Source organism: Amphibalanus amphitrite, unplaced genomic scaffold (genome assembly GCF_019059575.1).
Source record: "Amphibalanus amphitrite isolate SeventyFive unplaced genomic scaffold, NRLGWU_Aamphi_draft 001680F_arrow, whole genome shotgun sequence".
Taxonomy (NCBI): Eukaryota; Metazoa; Arthropoda; class Thecostraca; order Balanomorpha; family Balanidae; genus Amphibalanus; species Amphibalanus amphitrite.
In genome coordinates, this window is record NW_024883173.1 from 56,154 (window position 1) to 78,011 (window position 21,858).

The following is a 21,858-nucleotide window of genomic DNA, read 5'->3' on the forward strand; positions in this document are numbered from 1 at the left end:
ATTAGGTACTACCCGATTTTAAGGTCTTAGGTCAGCCAGTGACCTTTTAGGTCAGGTAAGTGCCACAAGGCACGGGCTCGGTTTTAGGTTAATTACTTTGCCAAAAATGGTCGCACTGCCGCGATTTTGGCATAATCATGTTTGTCTAGCTCAGGCGCGTTGAATGCTATACTTGGTGTTCGGGTGAAGTCAACTTAAGGTGTTAACCTCGGGTCAAGGTCAGGTCGGAGCCCCTCAGGTCACGAAAATGGTTGAAGGAGGTCATATTGCATATCATTCGATTCGGCAGGTCTTCCTGAGTCCAATGGTGGCTTTCCCGACTCTCTAGCTCCATCTGACCAGGAGTTATTGACGAAAAACTTACATGACCTTAGTGACGTCATAAATGACGTCACGCAAAGTCAACAATGCTAAAGTCAAGCACTGGACCTTGCAAGGAGTGCATGAAACCATTCCCGGAGCCCGAATAGCAGCTCCCAATTTCCCTTGTTGACTTATAGTGGTGCTAGATCCTGTATTATACTCAATTATGACGTCATAACTTAACAGATTCACGTCATATATTTAGTGCTTGACATCCAAATGACAGCTTACATATGACAGAGAAGGTATGCAAAGTTTTATGAAGTTTGCTTCACTAGTTGTGGAATAACAAGCAAAAAACTTTTGCGGAAAGGCCGCTGGCCTCTCGCTGGAGCGTTTCCGACCAGTGTGCAGCGGCGGCGGCGGTGGTGGGTAAATGGAGGCCCGGACGGGCGGTTGTTGGCGGTGGTTCGCCCCCTGGTATGTCCTCCGGATGTGGTCTTGGTACTGCCGCGTGCGTCGGGAACGGCGAACGCTGTGAAATTCCACGAGTAGTGGAATGGGTGTAAGAATGAGATCTCGGGGACTTTGTCTGGGGTTCGTTGTTGTGAAGAAGCAGATGGGACAAGGCGCAAGGCACTTGAGCTGGAAGCTCAGGAATGCTAGCAGTGGAACGTCTGGTTCAGACCTTTTCTGTCCAATGACTGTGAACTATGCGGTGCAACTCTGGCTTGTTCAGACTTCCCCACAAACAAGGACTGCATAGCGTATAACCGTTCCAGCTGTCTTCTCCCCTCCTATTTGCTCGGTCTGGGCCAAACAGAAGGGTTCGCGCACCGCAAGAGCCCGTGGCCGCCGCCTGCCGTGTTTTGGGTCGTGGTTCATTGTTTGGCCACCGGCGGCGCTGGCGTCGGTCACGTGACGTGCACAGACTGCCACCCGTAAAACCCTCATGCAGGCCACGTGACTGGCGGCGGCTGGCGCTGCCGGTATGTTTTGGTGCGAGGCACGGCGGATCTCCTGGAGTGAGTGGAGCCGGAGGGCTGGCCCGTTTTGGGCTTAAAGGTAGTGTGCCAGCTTTCTTGGACCGTATGGAGTTAATGGCCCAGATAAGGAGAACCGGATTTTTAGAACTTATCCATACCTTCAAAACTCATGGAAACGTCTTAAATTCTTCAAATTTTGAGTACCCCAGTGCGAAATTCGCCCCGACGGGTTGTCGGTCGTACCCCAACCACATTTCACACCACTATGAACAATAAATGCACACACTGAAATCGCTATTACCGATATGCTCATCCAATCAAGTTTCGATAAACCCGTTCATCATCATCTCCTGCGGTTTCGAACACGCCTGTTAGGTGGCTTCTGATGCTCGTCGAGGTCGGAATTTCCAAATACGCGTGGTGCGTCGGGCCGCGCGCTCTGACTTCGGCCAGGAAAAATGCGTCAGCTGATCATTGTCATTTCTGCCACTTGCGTGTGGTGAAATGGGGTCATAACTTATAAGACGGCTTTTTCATATCAATTATTTTACATAAAATCATATTTCAAACCATAAATAATGTTCGACAGCCAAATAAAAGAAACAATACCAATACGGGCTTACAGTTTAACCCGCGCCCTGGTGGGGCCGGGGGGGGCTATTTTTTGCCCCCCCTCCAGACTTTTCGATATATCTCCAGAACCGCTGCGCCGATCGTCACCAAACTTTCAGTACCCTCCCGGACATCAATTTTACACATTGTGACCAAAAATTTATCCAAAGGCTATGATAGGTTGGCCGGAAATGACGTCAGAGTGACGTCATGTTCTGCCGTTTTCGACCCAAAAAAGGGTTTCGCGGGAAGAGCTGTCAGGCCTATAGCTTTGCAAATACAGAAAAAACGATAAATACATAAAAGCTGTAGAATCGACAGGGCTACAAAACTGCTGTCTCGGATTTTTGAAATTTTTGGCTTTTGACCCCCAAAAATCAAAAAATAGATTTTTTGATTATAATAGCTGAAAAATCCAAAAAGTTTTTGAATTTCGAAAAAAACCGGAATATATGTGATAGTCCTTACCGCCTTCTATCTACATACCAAATTTGAGATCGATACCTCTTTTTTTGGCCAAGTTACAGCGAAAAAACTTCAAAATTGATGACGTCAAATTTTCAAACTCAATTTTTTGCAATTCTAGACCTCGTAGCGCAAAACAAAGACCACCATTAGACTCCCCGTGACGAGCTGCATCGAATCAATACCCATTTTATGCAAAAATATCAACTTTGAAATTTGACCTTTTTTGACCTGACCTTGACCTGACCTCCACCAGAAAGTGGCCTAAGCCGTACCTGATAGTCTTATAACCAACACCATTGAGTTGGAAATGAAAAATTGGTCATAAAACATGCATCGCACAACCTTAGTACCTAAAGTTAGGTTCATGTGACCTGACCTGTGACCCTTGGTGACCTGACCTGTGACCTGGTAATGTCAGTGACCTCTTATAGCAATATATGTACTAGGCAACTGACGCCCTATCGCTGATTCTCGACAAAATGCGTTTTCTTCGGTGTTATAGCGCATTCCCTAGATGACCCGTGAACGGTGAAACATTTCATCTTTGACCTGACCTGTGACGTCATCGGTGACCCCGAGGTCAATGAAATTTGGTTTCCCTCGACAAATTTGACAGGCCTTTCGAACGCCGTTTGAATTTTGCGGATCCGTCCAGTAGTTTCGGAGATACGAGGGGGGGCAAAAAATAGCCCCCCCCCCCCCCCCACCAGGTCGCGTTATAAACAGACCCCACCAGGGCGCGGGTTAAGGCTCGACATTGTGTTGTCTACGATTAGACAGCTGATAACTCATTCCCGTACGTCGTATGGTCGTAACACTATAATGACCTTTGCTTATTGTCACAAGTGCGCCGCATTCGCGATTGTTGCCCGACGCCTGTTTGCAGGTGAGCCCACTACAGTTGTTATACATATCTAAAAAACCGAAAAACTTTTAGGCGAAAAAGGCACTATTCCAGGCCCATTTTTGATTTTTTTTGCGATATTAGGTAAAAACAGAAGCTTCTTATCCTAGGAAAAATAAAATGGGAAATCTTTCAAAGGTGGCACACTACCTTTAAGCAGATGTGCCGGACGCCGACCGGCCGCGGTGGGGCGCACAAACCCCCCTCTGCGGTGTAGAGTTACACCCCCGGCGCGCTCCGCCCTGGTTTTGGAGGGTGTCTGTCGGACTGGTGCAGTGGAGAACCAGTTTCTTTGTGAGCTGGCCTGCTGTGTTTACGAACTGCGCTGTTCTGGGGCTGTCCGTCGTCCAATGTGTATAACTCACAAGAGATGCCAAGATAGCGCGCTAAATAAATAAAAGCTTTTTCTAAAGGATTTACTATCGTTCGGGTAAACTTTTTCCAATAAATCTTGTGCCCCGTTTGGAAACGGCAAAAGTACGAGTCTGTCGAGCGGGCAAAAATAGGGACAATGCAGCAAAACGACGCGTCTATCGCCTGAGTTTGCATCACTGCCGCGATAGTGACGTGACGTTAGACATCATCGTACCGATACCTAAGCTAGGAATGTCCAGCCCGCTCGTTTTAGAGCCTTCGACAGGTATAGCTGTAGACTGGACGTTTGGGGTTTGAGTCACGTTACAACCGAGTCGTCTATAGCTACCTATCATCATCGAATCGAATGTATGGTAAACATATTTTAATCACGCTTCTTTGGAACATAGGCGTAGGAACAGGGGGGGGGGGGGGCCAGGTGGGCAAGTGCCCACCCACTTTTCGAGGTGGGGGGGCCAACCATGTGTTTTGGCCCACCCACTTTTTACTCGAGGCCCCTCGTCTTGATTTGAGAGGATGTCGTCACCTTCCAGAATAAACAAACTCGGTAAAAATAAGTTCCACGAATCCCCACGCACGGACTCCAAGGGGCCGTGATGGATCCAAAGAGGCCCTCTGTTCATACTTGTCAGTCGAAGCCCCTGAGACTGATGGCCTGAGAGGCCCTAGTGGATCTGAGGAGGCCCCAATATCCACACTGGTCTGAGGAGGCCCCTGACACTGACGGTCTGGGAGGCCCCTCTATCCACACTAGTCAGAGGTCTGAGACTGGTGGTCTGGGAGGCCCCTCCATCCACACTAGTCAGAATAGGCCCCTGACACTGGCGGTCTAGCCGAGGCCCCCTACCCTCACTAGTCAGAGGAGGCCCCTCTATCCTCAATAGTCAGAAGAGGCCCCTGAGACTGATGGCCTGGGAGGCCTATCCATCTACACTGTAGTCAGAGGAGGCCCCTGAAACTGATGACCTGAGAGGCCCTTATAATCACACCAGGCAGAAGAGGCCCATGAGACTGATGGACTGGGAGGCCCTTCTATTCATACTGGCCACAGGAGACCCTCAAAACTTTCGGTCTGGGAGGTCCCTCAATCCGGCACCAGTCAGAAGAGTCCCCTGAGACTGATGGCCTGGGAAGCCCTTATATTCACACTAGGCAGAGGAGGCCCCTGAGACTGATGGTATGAGAGGCCCTCATATTCACACCAGTCAGAAGAGGCCCCGAGGCTGATGGCTGTGAGGCCCTTCTGCTTATATAACTGGCCACTGGAGGCCCCTGAAACCGGTGGTCTGGGAGGGCCCTCTATCCAAACTAGTCAGAAGAGGCCCCTGAGACCGATGGTCTGAGAGGCTGTTATATTCATACTGGCCACAAGAGGCCCTGAGACTGATAGTCAGAGAGGTCCACTCCTAATGAATCTGAGGGGGCCCTCTATCCACATTTACACCTTTCTAGGGAGGCCCCGGAGACTGATGGTCTAAGAGGCCCTTTTATTTATACTTTCCAAAGGAGCCCCCTGAGATTTATGGTCTAAGCGGCTCTTCTATTTATACTAACCAGAGGAGGCCCATGATACTGATTGTCTGAGAGGACCTTCTATTCAAACTAGGCAGATGAGGCCCCTGAGAATGATAGTCCGAAGAGCCATGCGGCGGCAACTGGCCGTGGCCATATTTCGGCTCGGTAGGGCCCCACAGAGCTCATGAGAGCACCTCAAGGGCTCCTAAGTAGACACGCTTATCCCCATAAGGGTGCCACGCCGGCTTCTGAAGGCTCCTTGTAGGCATCTAAAGGGCCCTTTCCGGCCTCTAACGGCTCCACCCGCCTGTGATGGCTCCACACCAGTGTTAATGAGCGCCACACAGCGGCGCCTTTGAGGGTCATACTAGTGTATCTTAGGGCCCTATATCGGTGGCTCTGCGGGCCCCACACCGGCGCCTCTGTGGGCCACCACACCTGTGTATCTCAAGGCTCTATAGGTATATCTGAAGGACCCACACCGACACCTCTGAGGGCCCCACACCAGTATCTCGGAGCTCTGAAGGCCCCACACCGGTGACTCTGAGGACTCACCGGCTCCTGAGAGCACCATGTTGATGTCTAACGGCTCCACAAGGCCACTGAAGGCACCACACAAGCTCTCACTGAGCTCTAATGTCCATGTACCGCGGCCTCTGAGGGATTTAAGCCAGCGCATTCATAGCTCCACACCAGCAATTGTAAGGGCTTCACACTGAAGTATCTGAGGGTTCCACACCGGTGTCTCTAAGGGCCACATACCGGCATCTCCGAGGGCCCCATACCGGCGTCTCCGAGGGTCCACATCTGGCGGGCACCCATCAGCGACTGAAGGTCCCACACTGTCGACTCCGAGAGCCCCATCTGCGTCTGGGAGCACCATGCCGTCTCTAATAAGAACCACAGCGGCTCCTCCGTCGAAAGATGGGCGTCTGCATGCCAAATGGGAGCGGCTCTGAGACAGTAGGGCACCTATACGTGCAATAGAGGGGCGCCTATGAAGCCCATAGGGGCGCCTCAATGCGAAAGAGGGGTGCCTCTGAGGCCTACATATATGTGCGTCCACATGCAATAGAGGTCTGCGACTGCAATTGATCAATGCCATGGGGGTGCATTCATAAGAAACAGGGGCGCCGGCATGGCAAAGAGAGGCGCCTTCAAGTGTCCATAAAAGAGAGACGCCTATGATAAGCGCACATTGTATGCGATAACGGGGCGACTGTGGGACATAGGGATGACTCTGATGACTATTAGGGCGCTTATATGCCAAAGAGGGCGCCTATGAAGCTAATGGGGGCACCTGGGAAACGAGGAAGACATTTGCGTAAGGGTTTTCATGGGCCATGCGCCGTTTGCGGCAAATAGATTCTAAAAAAAAATCGGAGGGGGAATAAGTTTTAAAAATGGTGCAGACTTTCCGCACTGTTCGCTTAAGCGGTTACGCCCCTGGGTACATCTGCCCGATCTCAGAAGCTAGATTTGGAGGTCATACTTGAAAGCAGCCAGCAGGACGAGGCAAAAGTTGGAGGCCCCTGAAAATAGGAGGCCCCCTGGAAAAGGAGGCCCCTTGACAGGGTGGCCCACCCACTTTTCATGACGTTCCTACGCCCGTGCTTTGGAATGTTGCGATTCTTACCCGAGTGTGATCATTTTTCCCTCTTTTCCGGGCTTAGTATCTTATCGGATCGGCGATTCATCTGTACCTACCTAAAGCCCTATCTTTCGTCTTCTCGCCGTCTGAGCTGGTACCGTGCGGTGTGAGCTGAAGTTCAGTTGGAACTCGTACCACTCCTCGTCATAATCCCGGCTCGGCCTAGCCATGAATATACGGCCGCGGCTGAAAGGCGGTGCGATGACGCACGCTGGCCATGAGAGGTGAACCGCTACACGGCCAGAGAGAATGGAAATACGACCGAGTTTGTAAACCAGGCACCAGGGCTGGCCTCATAGCAAACAATGGAAGACGGGTGAAATGCGGAAAACTGCGCTGGGACGCCACCCGATGAGTTCATTTCCGTTCTCTGTGTCGCAACATGATGCCACGTGGACGGATGACCTTCGAGAAGTTTCTGTCTGGGAAGCTCTGTCGGCGCTTGCCGGTTGCGTGCGCTGAGCTGTGGCGACTGTCTGGCTCAGTCCCTTCGGTCACATCCGCTCAGCTCCGGCTGTGGACCGTGCCAGGCCGGCTCGACTGACCTTGGAAGCTATCCGGGGGAGGTGGAGGAACTCGTGTCTGCTTGTCCTAGCCCGGTTTGCCCCATGACCAATCCTATATGACGGGGTCCACCAGCATTCTTTCTTGGCTCGCGGTGTTGTGGTGTTTTGGTCTGTATTGAACCACTGCCTGGTGGACAATACGATTGATGTGTTTTTGTCAGACTGCATCGATTGGATACTGATCGGACGTCCTAGGGGACGGCCGATGCGTTGCAGGCACCGCGTCTAACGGTCTTTTGTCTCAGGGTCACCACATACATGACCTTTTGGCCGCAAGGGACCGCGCACTACCACCGGTGCGTCGTGACCCGGTGGGGTTATGACTGCTCTGAGTGCTCATGGTAGTCGACTGCGACGTTTTCCTGTGTTCTGCTTACGTAATGCCTGCGCTGTCGGTACAGTGAGTCGCTCCTGCCGGAATACGCCGCCGGGGAGCTTCGTGACAGTGAGAGAAAACTACGCAGTTGGTGTGCTAAGCTCAGTTAGTGTGGGCGATTTTACACGTCCGGGTCTGGATTGATGCGCAGGTGCAGCTAACTGTAGTTCCTGCGTCATATGGACGAACAATCAATACCGAAATACACCCGATGGCAGTTATGAATAGTGGCTGTGTTGAAACAGTACTCCCCATTATGAATTCCGAGCTATCCGGGTGTGGTCGGCTTCTGGGGACGGCTCGCGATGACGCACACCTAACCCACGTCATCTAACCTGACTCCTGCCGCCCCCGCCTCGCCGGTCGGCGGCTGCGGGGTAGGTGCACCGCCCTGCCGAGGCCGGCGCGGCGGGGGCGTCTCGCGCGCCAGTTTCCGGCTACCCTGGCCGGCTTGTTTACCCGGCCGGCCGGCCGCGGTACGAGGCCGTTTTTGTGGTGTCCAATGCGGCGGTGAATGGCCGACTCGAGGCAGACGGGGCTGTGCCTGACATCTACCGGAGGGTGGGGAAACTGCAGTGGGTGAGAGGCAGCTGCTGCCATCTGTAGGACGGGGAGGAAGCTAGTACGGATAATATTGAAAACGATGTGAGCCGTGTAACTGAAGCGCTTTTGCTTCAATCAAGGGTGTGTCGTGTCATCAAATCTTCTTTTGCTAATGCGACAGGAGGGTCTCAGTAAGCCCCGTCTAGTAGTTCTATCACCACAGCTGCACAACATGACTCGAGTCCTGCCTTTGGCTGGAATGGACCCGTCTGGAACTCTCCAGAAGTCGGGAACGTCCCGGGCGCTCTGTTTCGTGTCATGTCTTCCTTGGTGCCTCGTCGGGCCCCATGTGTTTTGATGGTTCCTCTTCGAAGTGTTATTGGCGCGAGAATTGTCGGCTGATGAAAGTGATGTGATAAACATTAAACACGTTTTTTGTCTACTCTTATCACTTCACTATTATAAACACCCTAGTAGTTATGGCACACAATGCCGAGGCGAAGTGTGTGAATTGGCTAGAATGAATGTCAGAATGTCATTTTTCATTGGCATGCGTAACAATGACTTATCTGTCGCGTCTTACTATCGCCATCTTATTACCTATCGTCTTTTCATCGCCAATATAACGATGTGTGTCGGCGTATGTCACATATGATGAACCCCACAAAATCGCCCCCCCCCCCCCTACCCCAACACGTTTGCCCACTGTAGTCGCCCACGCTGAGATGATGTTAGACCCATCCCGCTGACATTCGTCTCTCCTGTGTGTGTTCAGCTCCAGACGCCAGCCAACACGCCCGCCACGCCGCCCAACTTCCCCGACGCCCTGATGGCCTTCGGAAAGATGTCCACCAGCGACAAACTGGGAACCAGCCCGTCAGGTGAGACATAAGCTGGGGGTGGTCCGTTTCAGTGAGGGACCGATGGACGATTCGGGCGTGATGGGCAGCGGACTAATATAGGACTACCCGGGCGAGGAACAACTTGGGAAGGCACCAGCCCGGCTAGAGAAAACCTGAGGTGGACCACTTTTGTGATAGCTCAAACTGGGATATGACCTAGTCTTGGTTGACAAATGGAATGTGACACTCGGGTGAGAGACAAATTAGGGAAGGACCTTGAATCGCTGATAGCCAGACTTGTAGGCATTTATCTATAACCGACAAACTGAGCCGGTGACTTATAATGATAATGAGTTTGACCCATTCCCAGCTACTGATGGCTTTCATTTGCATCATATTGGTGTTTGACGTACTAAGTAAGCTGCAACCTATAATGTAAGCAAGCTAGTCTCATCGAATATACGATTTGAATCATTGTGTGACCAAACCATGCTCCCCCTGCATTACCTATTGTCTTTCGGCGTCATTTTTATCGTAGAGTAGCCAGGCCGATTCACCTAAATCACCAGTGTCATTGCCGACCCTGACCCGCTCGCCACTAACTCCCGTTTCTGTCTGTTTCAGCGCACATGTCTACATCGCCCGTGTCGAGCATGATGCCGCCTCCGCCGCCGCCGCACGGTGCGCCGTTCGGCTCGCCCGCCGGAGCCGCCTTCTCACCGGCCAATCACAGCACGATGTACGGCTCTCCAGCCAATCACAGCACGATGTATGGCTCGCCAGCCAATCACAGCGGCGCCGCGTTCTCTCCGGCCAATCACTTCTCGCCTGGCGCGTCTCCGCGCGCCTGCAGCCAGCCAATGCAGGTGGAATCGCGCAGATAAGGCAGGGCGCCGGCCGCCTGCCGCCAGCGCCACCTACTCGCCACCTTCGCCGCGACAGCCGCCGCCTGGCGGCCGCCCTGCGAAGCTGCAGTGGCCACGGCCGCCGCCGGAGGGCAGCAGTGTCTCAGCGGCGGGCGCGCCTGCCTGATCTCCATAGGTGGCACGCCGCGCCTCTTCACCAGTTTGCTCAACACCTCACGCTTTGCACGCTGGCCGCGCGGTGCGCCGGACTTGACCTGTGTCCTACTATTTACCTCTGGACGGCGCCGGCGGCGGAGCGCGCAGTCCGCCGGCAGCAGATCTCTGGCGCGCGCGCGCGCCACGAATGGACCCGGCGCGGCGTCGCTCGTCGTCGCCGCCGTGTTCGCACACAGGATGGTTTTCGCCGGCCGCCCGGAGAGCGGCACCGACCCGCTGTCTGCGCTGCGCGCCTGTGGTGTCGTATTCGACTGCGGCGTCCGAACTGGCGTTCGATTGGTGTCCGGCGTCCCGGCTGACGATCAACCAATGGACTTTGTGTACGCTGCGAGAAGAGCGCTTTAGTTGACATTACTATTTGTACGTCGGCTCCACTTGTGAAGCTGCGGTCGGCTGATGCCGCGGCCTCTGCCCGAGTGGACGCCCGCCGCGGTCTCCGGCGCCGCCGCCGATCCGGGCGTGTGACCGAGGGCGACGTGCGGTGGGAGGCTCGCCGACCCCTCCCCCCCTGATAATGGGACGCCATGTTGGTGGTACCCGACCCCCTTTTTGATGTACATTGTGTACCTCGTGCGTGTAGAGTGTGAACTGTACTGTAGCGAGCGTCTGCGCGGCTCGGCCCACGCGAGCTCGACGCCGGCAGCCCAGCTGCGCATGCGCGCAGGCTGCCGCGTGCTGATTGGTGCTGGTGCGATTACGTCACCTGGTAGGTGTGGCGTCGGTGGTTCATTTCTGTGTGACAAAAATATAGACGGAGATGCGTCATAATAAACATTTGTACACGTCGGGGTTTTTTGTGGAGTGACTTGTTGCTCATCTAGGCACCGCGCGTAATTCTTTTTCCACCCAAAGGAAGGCGCTATACGGAGAATATCCCATTGCGTCATTGAAAAGTGACTTACACCTCGAGCCGGTCAGCTGGCTGAGTGGTGTAGTGGTGTTAGCGTACTCGCCTCATGGTTTGATAACAAGGGTTCGAATCCCGCTGCCGGCCGAAATTTTTGGCGCGTTGTAGGTTAGGTTGTAGGTTGTAGGTTTGTAGGTTAGGTTGTAGGTTTGTAGGTTGTAGGTTAGGTCAGGTTAGGTTAGGTTAGTTTTTTTGTTTGGTTTGGTTACAAAGAAGCATCTTCGGGTACAGCGCCTTCCTTTGGTTGGAAAAAAGAACACGCAGGCACCGCTGGGCTCCCCGCTTCATTGTGTAAATGGCAACTGGCTGGAAATGTAACGCGGATGTGAGGTTAACAGCTTTATAACGGTTTGCTCATGCAAAAATAAATCATAGCGCTGGGAGTCGCACCTCAGAAATGCAGGATGAGACCATGGTCTTTGTTTGACTGCTACCAGGCCGATAGAGCCAAGCAGAGGGCACCTGATGCTTTTACCGAGAGTGGGATCAGATTGATGCAATTTGTTCTTCAGCCGTACACATATCACGATTCTAATTGCAAAGTAGTCATCGAAGATCGCTCTCCCCCATGATAATACCTCTGGATAGGACGTCTAGTGACTTTTTGCGCATTTTTCTCTGAAATCTATCATTCGACGAATATGGAAGGATCCCAGTTTGAAACAGACGAGTCGTGACTCGTGATGCATTGCGCAATGTTGTAATGCTATTTTTAGATGCTTCGTTTCAACATGTTGAACATGATTCATCAGATTTAAGTACTGTCAAGTCAAGCGCAATTTTTCCTACAATCTCAATCTAGAGACCGGCATTGCGGTAAATGCTAAGCATTTAGCACTGTGAGCTTCTACCCTTCCCAGGATAAACTGATCCTGTGTTACAATCGAACGAATTACTTTGTTGTCTGTTCTGGTCTCTAACTGCCTGAATTATAACATCGATCCGAATAAATGAAAGTTATTAGTTGATAGTCACCAAATGGTTTGTGCTTCGAAAGCATTGCGACATTTCTAGAGTTTTACTAGACGACGAACGTATCATTAAAAACGTTTGTGGCGCAGTTGTTGGCCGCAAATAGCCTGCCACCGCCGAAAATGTTTTGTTTGTAATGGAATGTGGGTGGGCGGGTGGTTGCAAAATTGGGATGCGTTGGATACTTCTTGCCTTTTTACCGCATTTTGTTTGAATTTTCCTCAAAATATAAATTTTGTGTCAGCCGAGATCTATACCAAGGTAAATCACCCTTTTATCTCTCTCCCATCTTCTGATACCTCTTGCTATTTTAAGTCTTGCTGTTTTTCCGCTGCCGCACATTACAATTCGCAAAATTTTGCGTTTGCCAACCCTTCCCCACAAAATTTGACTGGAGACCATCTTCTGATAGAATACTTTTAGTTTTGTGCAGGTTACCTAACATTTCATTTGTAACATTTGACTCAAATAATGCCTGTTTTCAAATCTTTCTATTTAAGTCTGTCTGATTTTAAGTGCACTAATAAATATGGTGTGAGACTAGCAATAGAATTGAATAGAAAGTCAAAAATGAAACCAAGATCAAGATGATATTTTATTCTCAGCTGGCCAGTACTCCAGTAGAGGCTCACTTGTGCAATGTGCAGCGATGCTCGATGCCTACCTACCGAATTTGAATCACTTTTTGATGACTGGAATCGTATTATCTGTGTCAGGTTTCATAAAACACTTCAAAATGTCAAAGTTTGATGTGTAGTCGGCTACAGAATGATGTTCCACTCCTCAAAATTAGAGCTATCAGTTGACCGGAACGGCGAGCGCTAAGTTGTGCTGTTTATCATGCAATTAAGCATGTCAATTGTGAGCATTGGGACAAATCTATACTTTGTGAACTCAGCCCATGTGATGCGGCATGGCCTACCACTCCAGGCAAATAATTACCCGTGAAAAATGGAACATCATTCTGTAGTCAGCTATACTTACCTAGGTAAAAAATTGGCTGTGTATAGCTGGCAGCATTAGGTACCACACTGACTACAAAATTGAACTAGAGAACTGAAAATTGCTACAGAACAGTTATTCTAGTGTCATCATGTTAGGCAGGAATCATTGAAGCACAGATAACAGTAGTACTGTTATCTGTGATTGAAGATATGTTAGGCAAGGGATTTCCCTTAATTACATTGCTGATATCATTTTGTCAACTTTGAATAGACAGTACTCACTTTGTTAGCATAATTATACAAAAGGCTTACCTTTTCTCTTATGTATTGGGCATTACCTATACTGATGCTGCTGGGAGAAAGACTCTAAACATGAATTTGTGAAATGTAATCAGTGATAGCTCTCTGTTTCTGAATGGCAGTATTTTTTTTCTATTTCAGGCTTCTAGAAAGGCAGCAAGATGAATAGCAAAATAAACAGCGATAGGAAGAAGCGGCCTGGGCTGAAGATCTCCATGAGTGAATCGCCAACCCCATCCCAGCTGTGAGTAAGTCCTCTGGTTCACAGGCCCCTGTTTCATGGCACGATGCTACAGCCCACCACGGTTATTGCTGTATTGGCTTTCCATAGTAACATCAACAAACTTGGACGCTCCAACACTGGCTCCAACATTCATTTGCTAGGCGCACTGTTGCATTGGGTCATGGGACAGGGCCCTGATCACAGATCTTGGTATGATGGGGGATAAAACAGAAGTAAAAGCTGAATGATACCTCTTGACAGTGCATTACTCAACGCACAGTCACATTCAAATGCCTTCTGTCATCACAAATTGAATTAGTATGCTTGAATTGTCTATAAGTGAAATAGATGGTACATCTGGTCAGCAGTTAAGTTGTAGTTTGTATGCTATTCTCTATGGCTCCTTATGATGGTGTTTTACCTACTAACTAGCTTATGAGTAAAACTTAAGCTCCTTTTCAGGAACATCAGAAGTGTACGATTTTTGTACACACAAAGGGCAATTTTGTAGGATATGGCCAAGGAATGGTTTATTTAGAACAAAATAACCTCTCCAGTCCAGTTATTTAGTCCAGTCCAGTCAGTCGTCCGGAGGAGTAGCCAACCTGACCTGGGGTTGGCCTGGACTAATAAGAACACCATCAGGCACCAACTGGTCAGGTCAGCCCTCCAGCCTCCACCCTCCATCGTTATATTTGAAAACAAAATAACCTCTATTGAAGGTTTTTTTAGTTTTTTTTTCCATGGAATTTTCTTCAATGCTCTACTCAGTCCCTTTTTTCGTCGATCGCTCGTTGCAGCATATCATCCACTCAGCATATCATCCACATCAGTCCCACTAGGTATAGTGCGTCTACTAACCAGGGTATGTTTCTCAGAACAATCACAAACCTCCCTCCCTCGCTCTGGCACAGGACGCCGCCGCGCAACCTGGACGTGCGCACCACGCTGCGTATCGGCACTGAGACGCTGGACGTGCAGGCGGCGGATATGGACGTGCTGGAGAACCTGGGCCGCGGCGCGTACGGCACCGTGGACAGGATGCGCCACCGGCCCACCAGCACCGTGATGGCCGTCAAGGTAAGAGGGAGATGGGGAAAGATGGGTGGTAGGTGTCAGCTTTCAACGCCTAGGTAGGAAGATTGGTTGTCGGTTGGGGGTTTGGAGTTAGCTATCATGACGGTAACAGTTTCATTGATCACCATGGGCCCACTAGCACTGTGTGGCCAGGGAGGTGAGGAAATGGGTTGGAGAAGGGCGCGGGGATGTCATATATGTACTTTGTCTGCCGCTGGGAACTCCCGTTATCCCGTGAACTCCCGATCTCGGTAAATAACCAATAAACAACTGGACGTCGATTGCCTCCATAAGCGGGCTCCCCAAAGTCTAACTCACGACCGGTCAGTATTAACTTTTAGTGTGACGTGGTTACTCTCGGTCCATCATCACCAGCTTTTGGTAGGGAAAGTAATACTGATTGTGGGATGTCGAGGTGAAAAAGTGATGTGTTGTTGGATCATTGAGAGGTGTGATCGTGTTTTTTATCCCATGGACTCAATGGGCTGTGTTTTAATATGCATTTTCAGTGGTTTTATAACTCCCAAACCAAGGGCCTGTTCCAGCGCCTCCAGTAGATATTCTTGACTGGAGGCTCTACCAGAGGTTTCACTGGAGGCGCTGGAACGCAATCTGGAGATTTCTGGAGATTGGCATCACATATACAAAAAGTGTGACGATTGTCCTCTCCTGAAACGCAAAATTTATTTTCAATTTTATTAAAAAAGATTAACAAAATTATAGCAATGTAATTTTCTTTACATTCAAGTTGTAAAAGAATCAGTCAAAAGTCCTTTGTTTACATTCGTGATTGTCACATGTGCGCCATAATTGTAGACCAGAGCCTCCAGAGAAATTTGGACCTCTCAACTCTCTGGAGGCTACTGGAGGTTTCTGGAGCTTTGGCGAGAGCTTTCTGGAGCTTTCTGGAGGCGCTGGAACGCTCTCTGGAGGATTCTAGAGCTTTCTGGAGCTTTCTGGAGGTTTCTGGAGGCGCTGGAACAGGCCCCAATTTTGTCCGAACATCCCCTCCTGAAATGTCACACACTGACTCCGTCTCTGTTTCCAGACCCCTGGAATCCTGTGACGAACCTGAGTCCTGTACCGAATCATCACCGACAGGGACCTCCGCGCTTCGATTCCTACCAGACAGAGGAGATGCATTCAGACGAGACATTCCCGTCCTTTCCTTCTGTCAGCTTTCTACGCCTCCCAACTCCCAAGTGAATGTAAAGAGGTAAGTTACTTGTTTTTCATTGTCTTCCTCCTATATTACAATGTGTAGGAGCCTCAAGTACGTTACCTACAGCTTTGTATGTTGAGTTACTCAAGGACTATGCAAGAGGCTTTTTGTTTCAAAATTTCGCCTGCGGTATTCTGTTACACAGTGGGAAAGTCCACGCTCGTTTTTGTGTATCATCGCTAGCCATCTAGGCGTTAATAACAGTAAACCGTTGTGAAACGGCTACGGCGACGCACTGAAGCGTGCTTTCCCCTGACATTCCTGAGCCCACCGTTGTGCATTAGTATTTCGGTGATTGTGTTCAAGGAAATTCGCGACTGTTTCCGAGTGCTTGTTGCGGGACCTGGCAGAGTTGGCGGGTTTGTCACTGACACTGCCGTGGGGTACGGAGCTGTTAACCCGATGACACGCGCGTTATCTTGGCATTCAACGAACGAATGCTAATGATGTCCGGAAAGTAAAAGTTTTTTTACGGGATTCGACAGGGCTTTTTTCTTCTCCCATGATTGTTTTCACACTCAGAATAGCTGGCGACCCGAGCTCCTCAAAGGAGATGGGTAATCACGAAGCTGCAGACAATCACAATTGGAGCCACAGTTCTGTCTACCACGCCTCCTGAATAATTTGCACACATCTATGGGATATCTCGCACATCGCTCAACGCTAGTCGTGTTCTGTTGAGGAAGGGAATGGATAAGACTGCCCCTTCCCGCTACCTGCTGCCTCCCCAGCATTAGGTTTTTGCTTCTGGCTTCCAAGCGGCTGTGATGATGTCCACTCCAGTCCGAACTGTGGCTTTGCGTGGCTGTATCTCACAGACACTGCATGTTTCAGACTGTGACAGTCACCGTCTTTGGCCGACATTTTACCAACCTCTGATTGTTTCCTACCAACCTCTGACCGTCTTTCCGACCGTCTGATAGACTCTGACCGTCTTTAATTGACCTCTTACCTTCTATAGCCGACCTACGACTGTCTTACCGATCTTTGACCGACCCTTGGCCGTCGCTACCGACCTCTTACCGTCTCTAACCGACCTTTAATTGACTTTGATCGTCTCTAACTGATCTGTAAGCAACACTGGCCATTTTTGTAGACTTCTGATCATTTATGACCGGTTCCACAGCGTATTCCCGCTACGCTGAACTCGGATGAGACCAAACGCACTCTGATGGACCTGGACATCTCTATGCGCACACTGGACTGCGACTACACCGTTCAGTTCTACGGCGCACTCTTCCAGGTATGTGAGACGGAAACGTGTCCGAAATGCGGGTTTGAGGAACACTTTACACGTGTCTATTGTTGTTTTGTTTAGAGGATTTCTGCGTTCTTTTCATGGTAACTAGCTTTCGTGGTTCAGGTTAGTTGATTTAGTGCATCAGCCTTGCACGTCCATAACGGGTAAATGTCGTGGATATTTTTCAGGATGTTAACGCGTGGATCTGTATTTCCAGGAGGCTGACGTGTGAATCTGTATGGAGGCAATGGACATAAGTTTGGATCTGTGTGTGACGTGTGGATCTCTGTTTCCAGGAGGGTGACGTGTGGATCTGTATGGAAGTGATGGACATCAGCCTCGACAAGTTCTATCAGAAGGTGTTTGCGCACAACGAGACAATCCCTGAGCCGATCCTGGCCCGCGTCGCCTACTCGGTGAGATTCCATAAACTGTCAATGTGACGTGATTAAACTCTAGAATTCTCACAGCAAGCGCACTTTGAACACTGTTTGCTTTAATATTATAGCGTGGCACGCCACGAGTAATGCACATAACTAGTGGTTGACTGCTAAAATCCATTCGTTTTAGTTCCATACTGCGGCCTGCTTTGGACCGGCTTGGACACCTTCAGTGCCTTTATCTTCAGTGCCGGCTAAGGACACCTCACATTCTTATGCCTCTCTCTTAGCCAGATACTGACCTGCATACTGACTTACTCCTAGCATACTGCATACTCTTACTGACTACATACCCTTAGCCCTGCATAGTGCATACTGACCTGAATTTGTCCCTCAGGTGGTGTCGGCTCTCCACTACTTACACACCCAGCTGAAGGTCATACACCGCGACGTCAAGCCGTCCAACACACTCTGTGACCGTCAGGGGCGCGTCAAACTGTGCGACTTCGGCATCTCGGGCTACCTGGTCGACTCCGTGGCCAAAACGATCGACGCCGGGTGAGTGTGGGGAGGGAGAAAGAGGAGGGGAGGGGAGGATGGTAGTCTTGAATTGGGATTCGTATTCCACGTGTGTGCCTCTCGCCCTGCTCAAGCAGCGTCCGCTAGCGAGCGTCACTAGCTCACCCGTGTTGTGCGATAGTTTAGCGACTGCACGTGTTTGATGAGCTGGCTGGGGGACCCCATCCGACCTCTGGCCGACATTATCAATTGGCATGACCACCCCACAGTGTGTGAAGAGTGTGTTGTCAGGTCAAACTACGATAATCTTGTGTGTAATTTGACAAGTGAAATGGCATGCTTGTATTTATGAATTTAAAAAAGTCTTAGAGTTGGGGTAGAGTGGGCTGGCGGGGGATTATTTGGGAGTGTTCAGTTGAGCGGTTGGGATGACTGGAATGAAACGGGAAGTAGAGAGTAGCTTTTGGTTCTCTCCCGACGGGTTGTGGTAAATCATTGCTCGTTCCGGCTTTGCTTTGTCGCTAAAAGATGAGTTGTGTGGCTTTTGATTTTTCTTTTCGTAACGACTTGTGTGTATTTGTTGTAGCGCTGCACAATGGCTTTTCTTGATCTGTTTCCTTGCATTAATCACACGGCCCTGGTAAACATAAACCTATGTGAGCCGTTCACCTTCAGACATGTATGCTCCCCTGGTTAAGTTGAACACCTTAACGTGATGTTTGTTTTGACTTCACGTGTTTTCACCGCCACTGCCCCTTACCATACCGTTTTCCTCCCCCGACAGATGTAAGCCGTACATGGCTCCGGAGCGAATTAACCCGATGGGCGACAAGAGCTACGACATCCGCTCCGACGTCTGGAGTCTGGGCATCTCCATGATCGAAATCGCCACTGGTCAGTCTGATGGAAGGAGATTATCCGGGGTTCGATAAGGGCAACATTGTCATTGAATACCTGTTATCCAGTCGGGTCCCCTATTCACATCACACAGTCACACAAAATAGTCTATTCACTTATGTAGTATCTGAAGTTCTTATTTTCAGGAGTCGTTTTTATGAATGCGAGGACACATCGTGTTACGGTAACTGCTGGTCATAGTTGTTAAGGTAACGCGCTATGATTGCTTCGCTCCACTTTGATCGTAAAATGTACTGAAGCGAGGCAGCGACTGGTCTGGCCGCTGGTCCACTCGCATTGATGTCACATATTCTGTGATGTGTTTTCTATCCCCTTTTGTTTTGGTGAACCATGCCATAGCTTGCTAAGACGATCTGCAGGCATTCTGCTTAGCTGACCCGACGTGACCTGACCTGACCCGACCTGACCCGACCTCCGCCCACAGGCAAGTTCCCGTACCGAATCTGGGGCACGCCGTTCGAGCAGCTGAAGCAGGTGGTGGCCGACCCGGCGCCGCGCCTGCCCAAGGAGGGATTCAACTTCTCCGTCCACTTCGAGGAGTTTGTCTCGCTCTGGTAAGCTAGCTCTTTGGGGTTTGTAACTGATTAATGAGTGGCCGTGTTTGTAGTGACGTTGTGGCTGGTAGATAATGATTCAGACAGAGAGGTGAAGAAATGATGTTCCACTGCGACTTTGGACGCAGTGTCAAGCTCATTTAGTCTCTTTCATGATTTCTGTCTCTCCCTCTGTGTTCCAACCTTTCCCGGTCTTGTGTGACTCGCCGTGATCTCTGGTTCAGTCTGCCTCTCCAGTTTCCATCCCTCTGACGCGTCCGGTCCCTGTTTCAGCCTGCAGAAGGACTACCGGGAGCGGCCCAACTACCCAACTCTGCTCCAACACGGCTTCATCGCCGGCGCCTCCGACATGCCCGAGGGCATGGACACGTTCATCGCGCGTATCCTGGAGCTGCCGACGGCCTCGGACGCTGTGTAGCGGCGTCCCGGGGCGGCCGAGCGGCGAGTACAAACTGAGAGGGTGCCGCGCGCGACCGGCGGCCGGCGGTGCGGAGAGGGGTGCGCGGCTGCCCGGCACGCCTGGCGCGCGCTGTGAGGACACGGTGTGTGAGAACTGTGAGAGAAGACCCGGTGAGAGCAGTGAAAGGCGCGCGCGGAGCGGTGGAACGGGCGCCTCCCGCCGCGGCGACGGTGTGTGTTACGGAGCCTAGCGCCCGGCTGGCGAAGCTCGAGTGTCGGCTGCCGTCCAGAGATGGCGCCACGGGGCGCCGTGTGTGAGTGCTGGTCGTGGCTACCGTTTTATTACTGTGGAGTGTGTGAGTGCGGCGGCCGCCACGTTTGACTTTGTTGAAGGTTTAATCATACCACACGCCTAAAGAGGCGGTTTAAGTTGTATAGTGACTTCGAGAGGCGCTGTGCCTTTTCAGTTGCCGATCGCAGTTGGGGCGTCTTATTTTTGAGTATTTGGGCAGCGTTTTGCCGGGCGTTGGGCCCGGCCGTGCTGCCGGCGCTGTGCTCGCCGTGCCTATCCCCGGACTGTGCTGATAGCCTCTGCCGCGGTGCTCCCGCGCGCCACGGTACACTCTGCCGGGGTGCACGTCTCAGATGACGTCACCACATTGGTGGGCCGAGTCTGTCCGGGTTTGTGCCTGCAATATCGTTGAACGCCAACTCCGCCCAAAGTCGGCTGGTATCGTGCGTGTGCCGTGCTGATTCGAGAACGATATGTACCGTACTGGCACTGATCGAGCACGATGTGCACCGTACCGAGTCGCTCACAATGTGTACAGTGCTGGTTCGGTGCGGTATGTGCGGTACCGTGAGCGCCCACTGAGCCGTGTGACCGACTGCGAGCGAGATGTGCGATACACCAATATACCTGCGTCAGAAAGTCGCTTGGATCAGGGTGTCAGTCCGACTCATTCCTCCTATATGTGAGCGAGGCCAGGGCCTGTTGGGTATACCTACCTACCTAAGTGCGGAAATGCGGGAGATGCAGCAGTTGGTCAGAAGCGATGCGGAAAACTGGTCAACGGAAATTCGAAGGTCTATTCGTTTTTTTCAGATAGCTCACCTATTTCAGATCAATTCCACAATGAACAACCGTATCAACTCCCACTGAACAGTTTCCACTGAACCGCTGAACAGAACAGGAAGCATAGTTAATTTAACCCCAGGCAAAGCATGATGCTCCAGGAAAAGACCATCCAGAAACCACCGTTTATTCCTGCCAAGGTTACATAGGCATGAATAACATACACATTACACAGATAATGTTAAATGTCTGTCACTTGAAATAGTTCCTTTGTTCTTATGTCCTAGGTGGCGGGTGGCGTCTCATCATGGTTCAGCTGCCGTAGAGGTGGCTGCGACCTGACAAATATAAGGGTATCGGTCAGTACATGCCGACGTGAACCATCTATCTGTCTGAAATGTACGCGCACTGACGCACTGATCAAATGGGCTCGGGGCCGGCTCCTGGCCATTGGGCCAGTCAGTGAAGGGTCCGTACGGCGAACCGTCGTTCCAGACCCACTCGGCTGAACCCATCGGCCGAGACAGGCCGATCCAGGCCGTGTCGCTATTGACTTGGTTGCCAACGAGCAGATACAGGAATTCCCTGTTCGCTGGAGTCATAGTGGCCAGATGACCAAGGCCTCCTTCGCTGCAGCGCTCTTCCGCCCTCCGATGCGGGTCAGGGGCGGCAGACAAGAAGTAGCAGTTGTTGTCGGTGTGGAGGACGCCAAGTGCCGGACATGTGTAACATTGTCCATCCGGTCTTTGCGTAGAGCCGGCAGGACACGATGGTCTTGGCTGGGGCGCGTTCGCGAGCATGTCCAAGCGAGAGCTGATGTCCCGCAGGGAGTCATCGGTTCTGCTTTGTAAGAGCTCCAGAGTGCGGGCCAGTCGAGTGTAGTCCGACCTCAGGTATCCAAGCTC

General features: G+C 51.1%; 2 protein-coding genes across 5 annotated transcripts in view; both read left to right on the forward strand.

Moving 5' to 3' along the window:
- Window positions 1–11,009, forward strand: part of LOC122374605 (UBA-like domain-containing protein 1) — a 38,180-nt gene extending 27,171 nt beyond the window's left edge. The window contains exons 3-4 of the mRNA XM_043353438.1: window positions 9,075–9,180; window positions 9,766–11,009. Of these exons, the coding sequence (XP_043209373.1) occupies window positions 9,075–9,180; window positions 9,766–10,025 (366 nt within the window). The 3' untranslated portion in view covers window positions 10,026–11,009. The remainder of the gene's footprint in view (window positions 1–9,074; window positions 9,181–9,765) is intronic.
- A 1,170-nt stretch (window positions 11,010–12,179) lies between these two features.
- LOC122374602 (dual specificity mitogen-activated protein kinase kinase 6-like) lies at window positions 12,180–20,809 on the forward strand. 4 transcript variants are annotated; one of them, XM_043353433.1, is made up of 9 exons: window positions 12,180–12,235; window positions 13,488–13,590; window positions 14,484–14,649; window positions 16,995–17,111; window positions 17,405–17,524; window positions 17,886–18,046; window positions 18,792–18,901; window positions 19,350–19,479; window positions 19,753–20,809. In XM_043353433.1, exons 2-9 carry the CDS (start codon window positions 13,508–13,510, stop codon window positions 19,895–19,897), a joined length of 1,032 nt encoding a protein of 343 aa, XP_043209368.1. In that variant the 5' UTR covers window positions 12,180–12,235; window positions 13,488–13,507; the 3' UTR covers window positions 19,898–20,809. The 4 variants fall into 4 exon arrangements, with proteins under 4 accessions (XP_043209368.1, XP_043209369.1, XP_043209367.1 ...); XM_043353434.1 differs by having other exon boundaries at window positions 12,191–12,231; XM_043353432.1 differs by having other exon boundaries at window positions 12,195–12,363.
- The last annotated feature ends 1,049 nt before the right edge of the window (window positions 20,810–21,858 follow it).

Bases quoted from the DNA above. Each gene is read 5' to 3' on its own strand.
- LOC122374602 (XM_043353433.1), top strand. From the start codon at position 13,508: ATGAATAGCAAAATAAACAGCGATAGGAAGAAGCGGCCTGGGCTGAAG. The intron at 13,591-14,483 runs GTGAGTAAGTCC...GCTCTGGCACAG, and splicing joins TCGCCAACCCCATCCCAGCT to GACGCCGCCGCGCAACCTGG. The intron at 14,650-16,994 runs GTAAGAGGGAGA...CCGGTTCCACAG, and splicing joins GCACCGTGATGGCCGTCAAG to CGTATTCCCGCTACGCTGAA.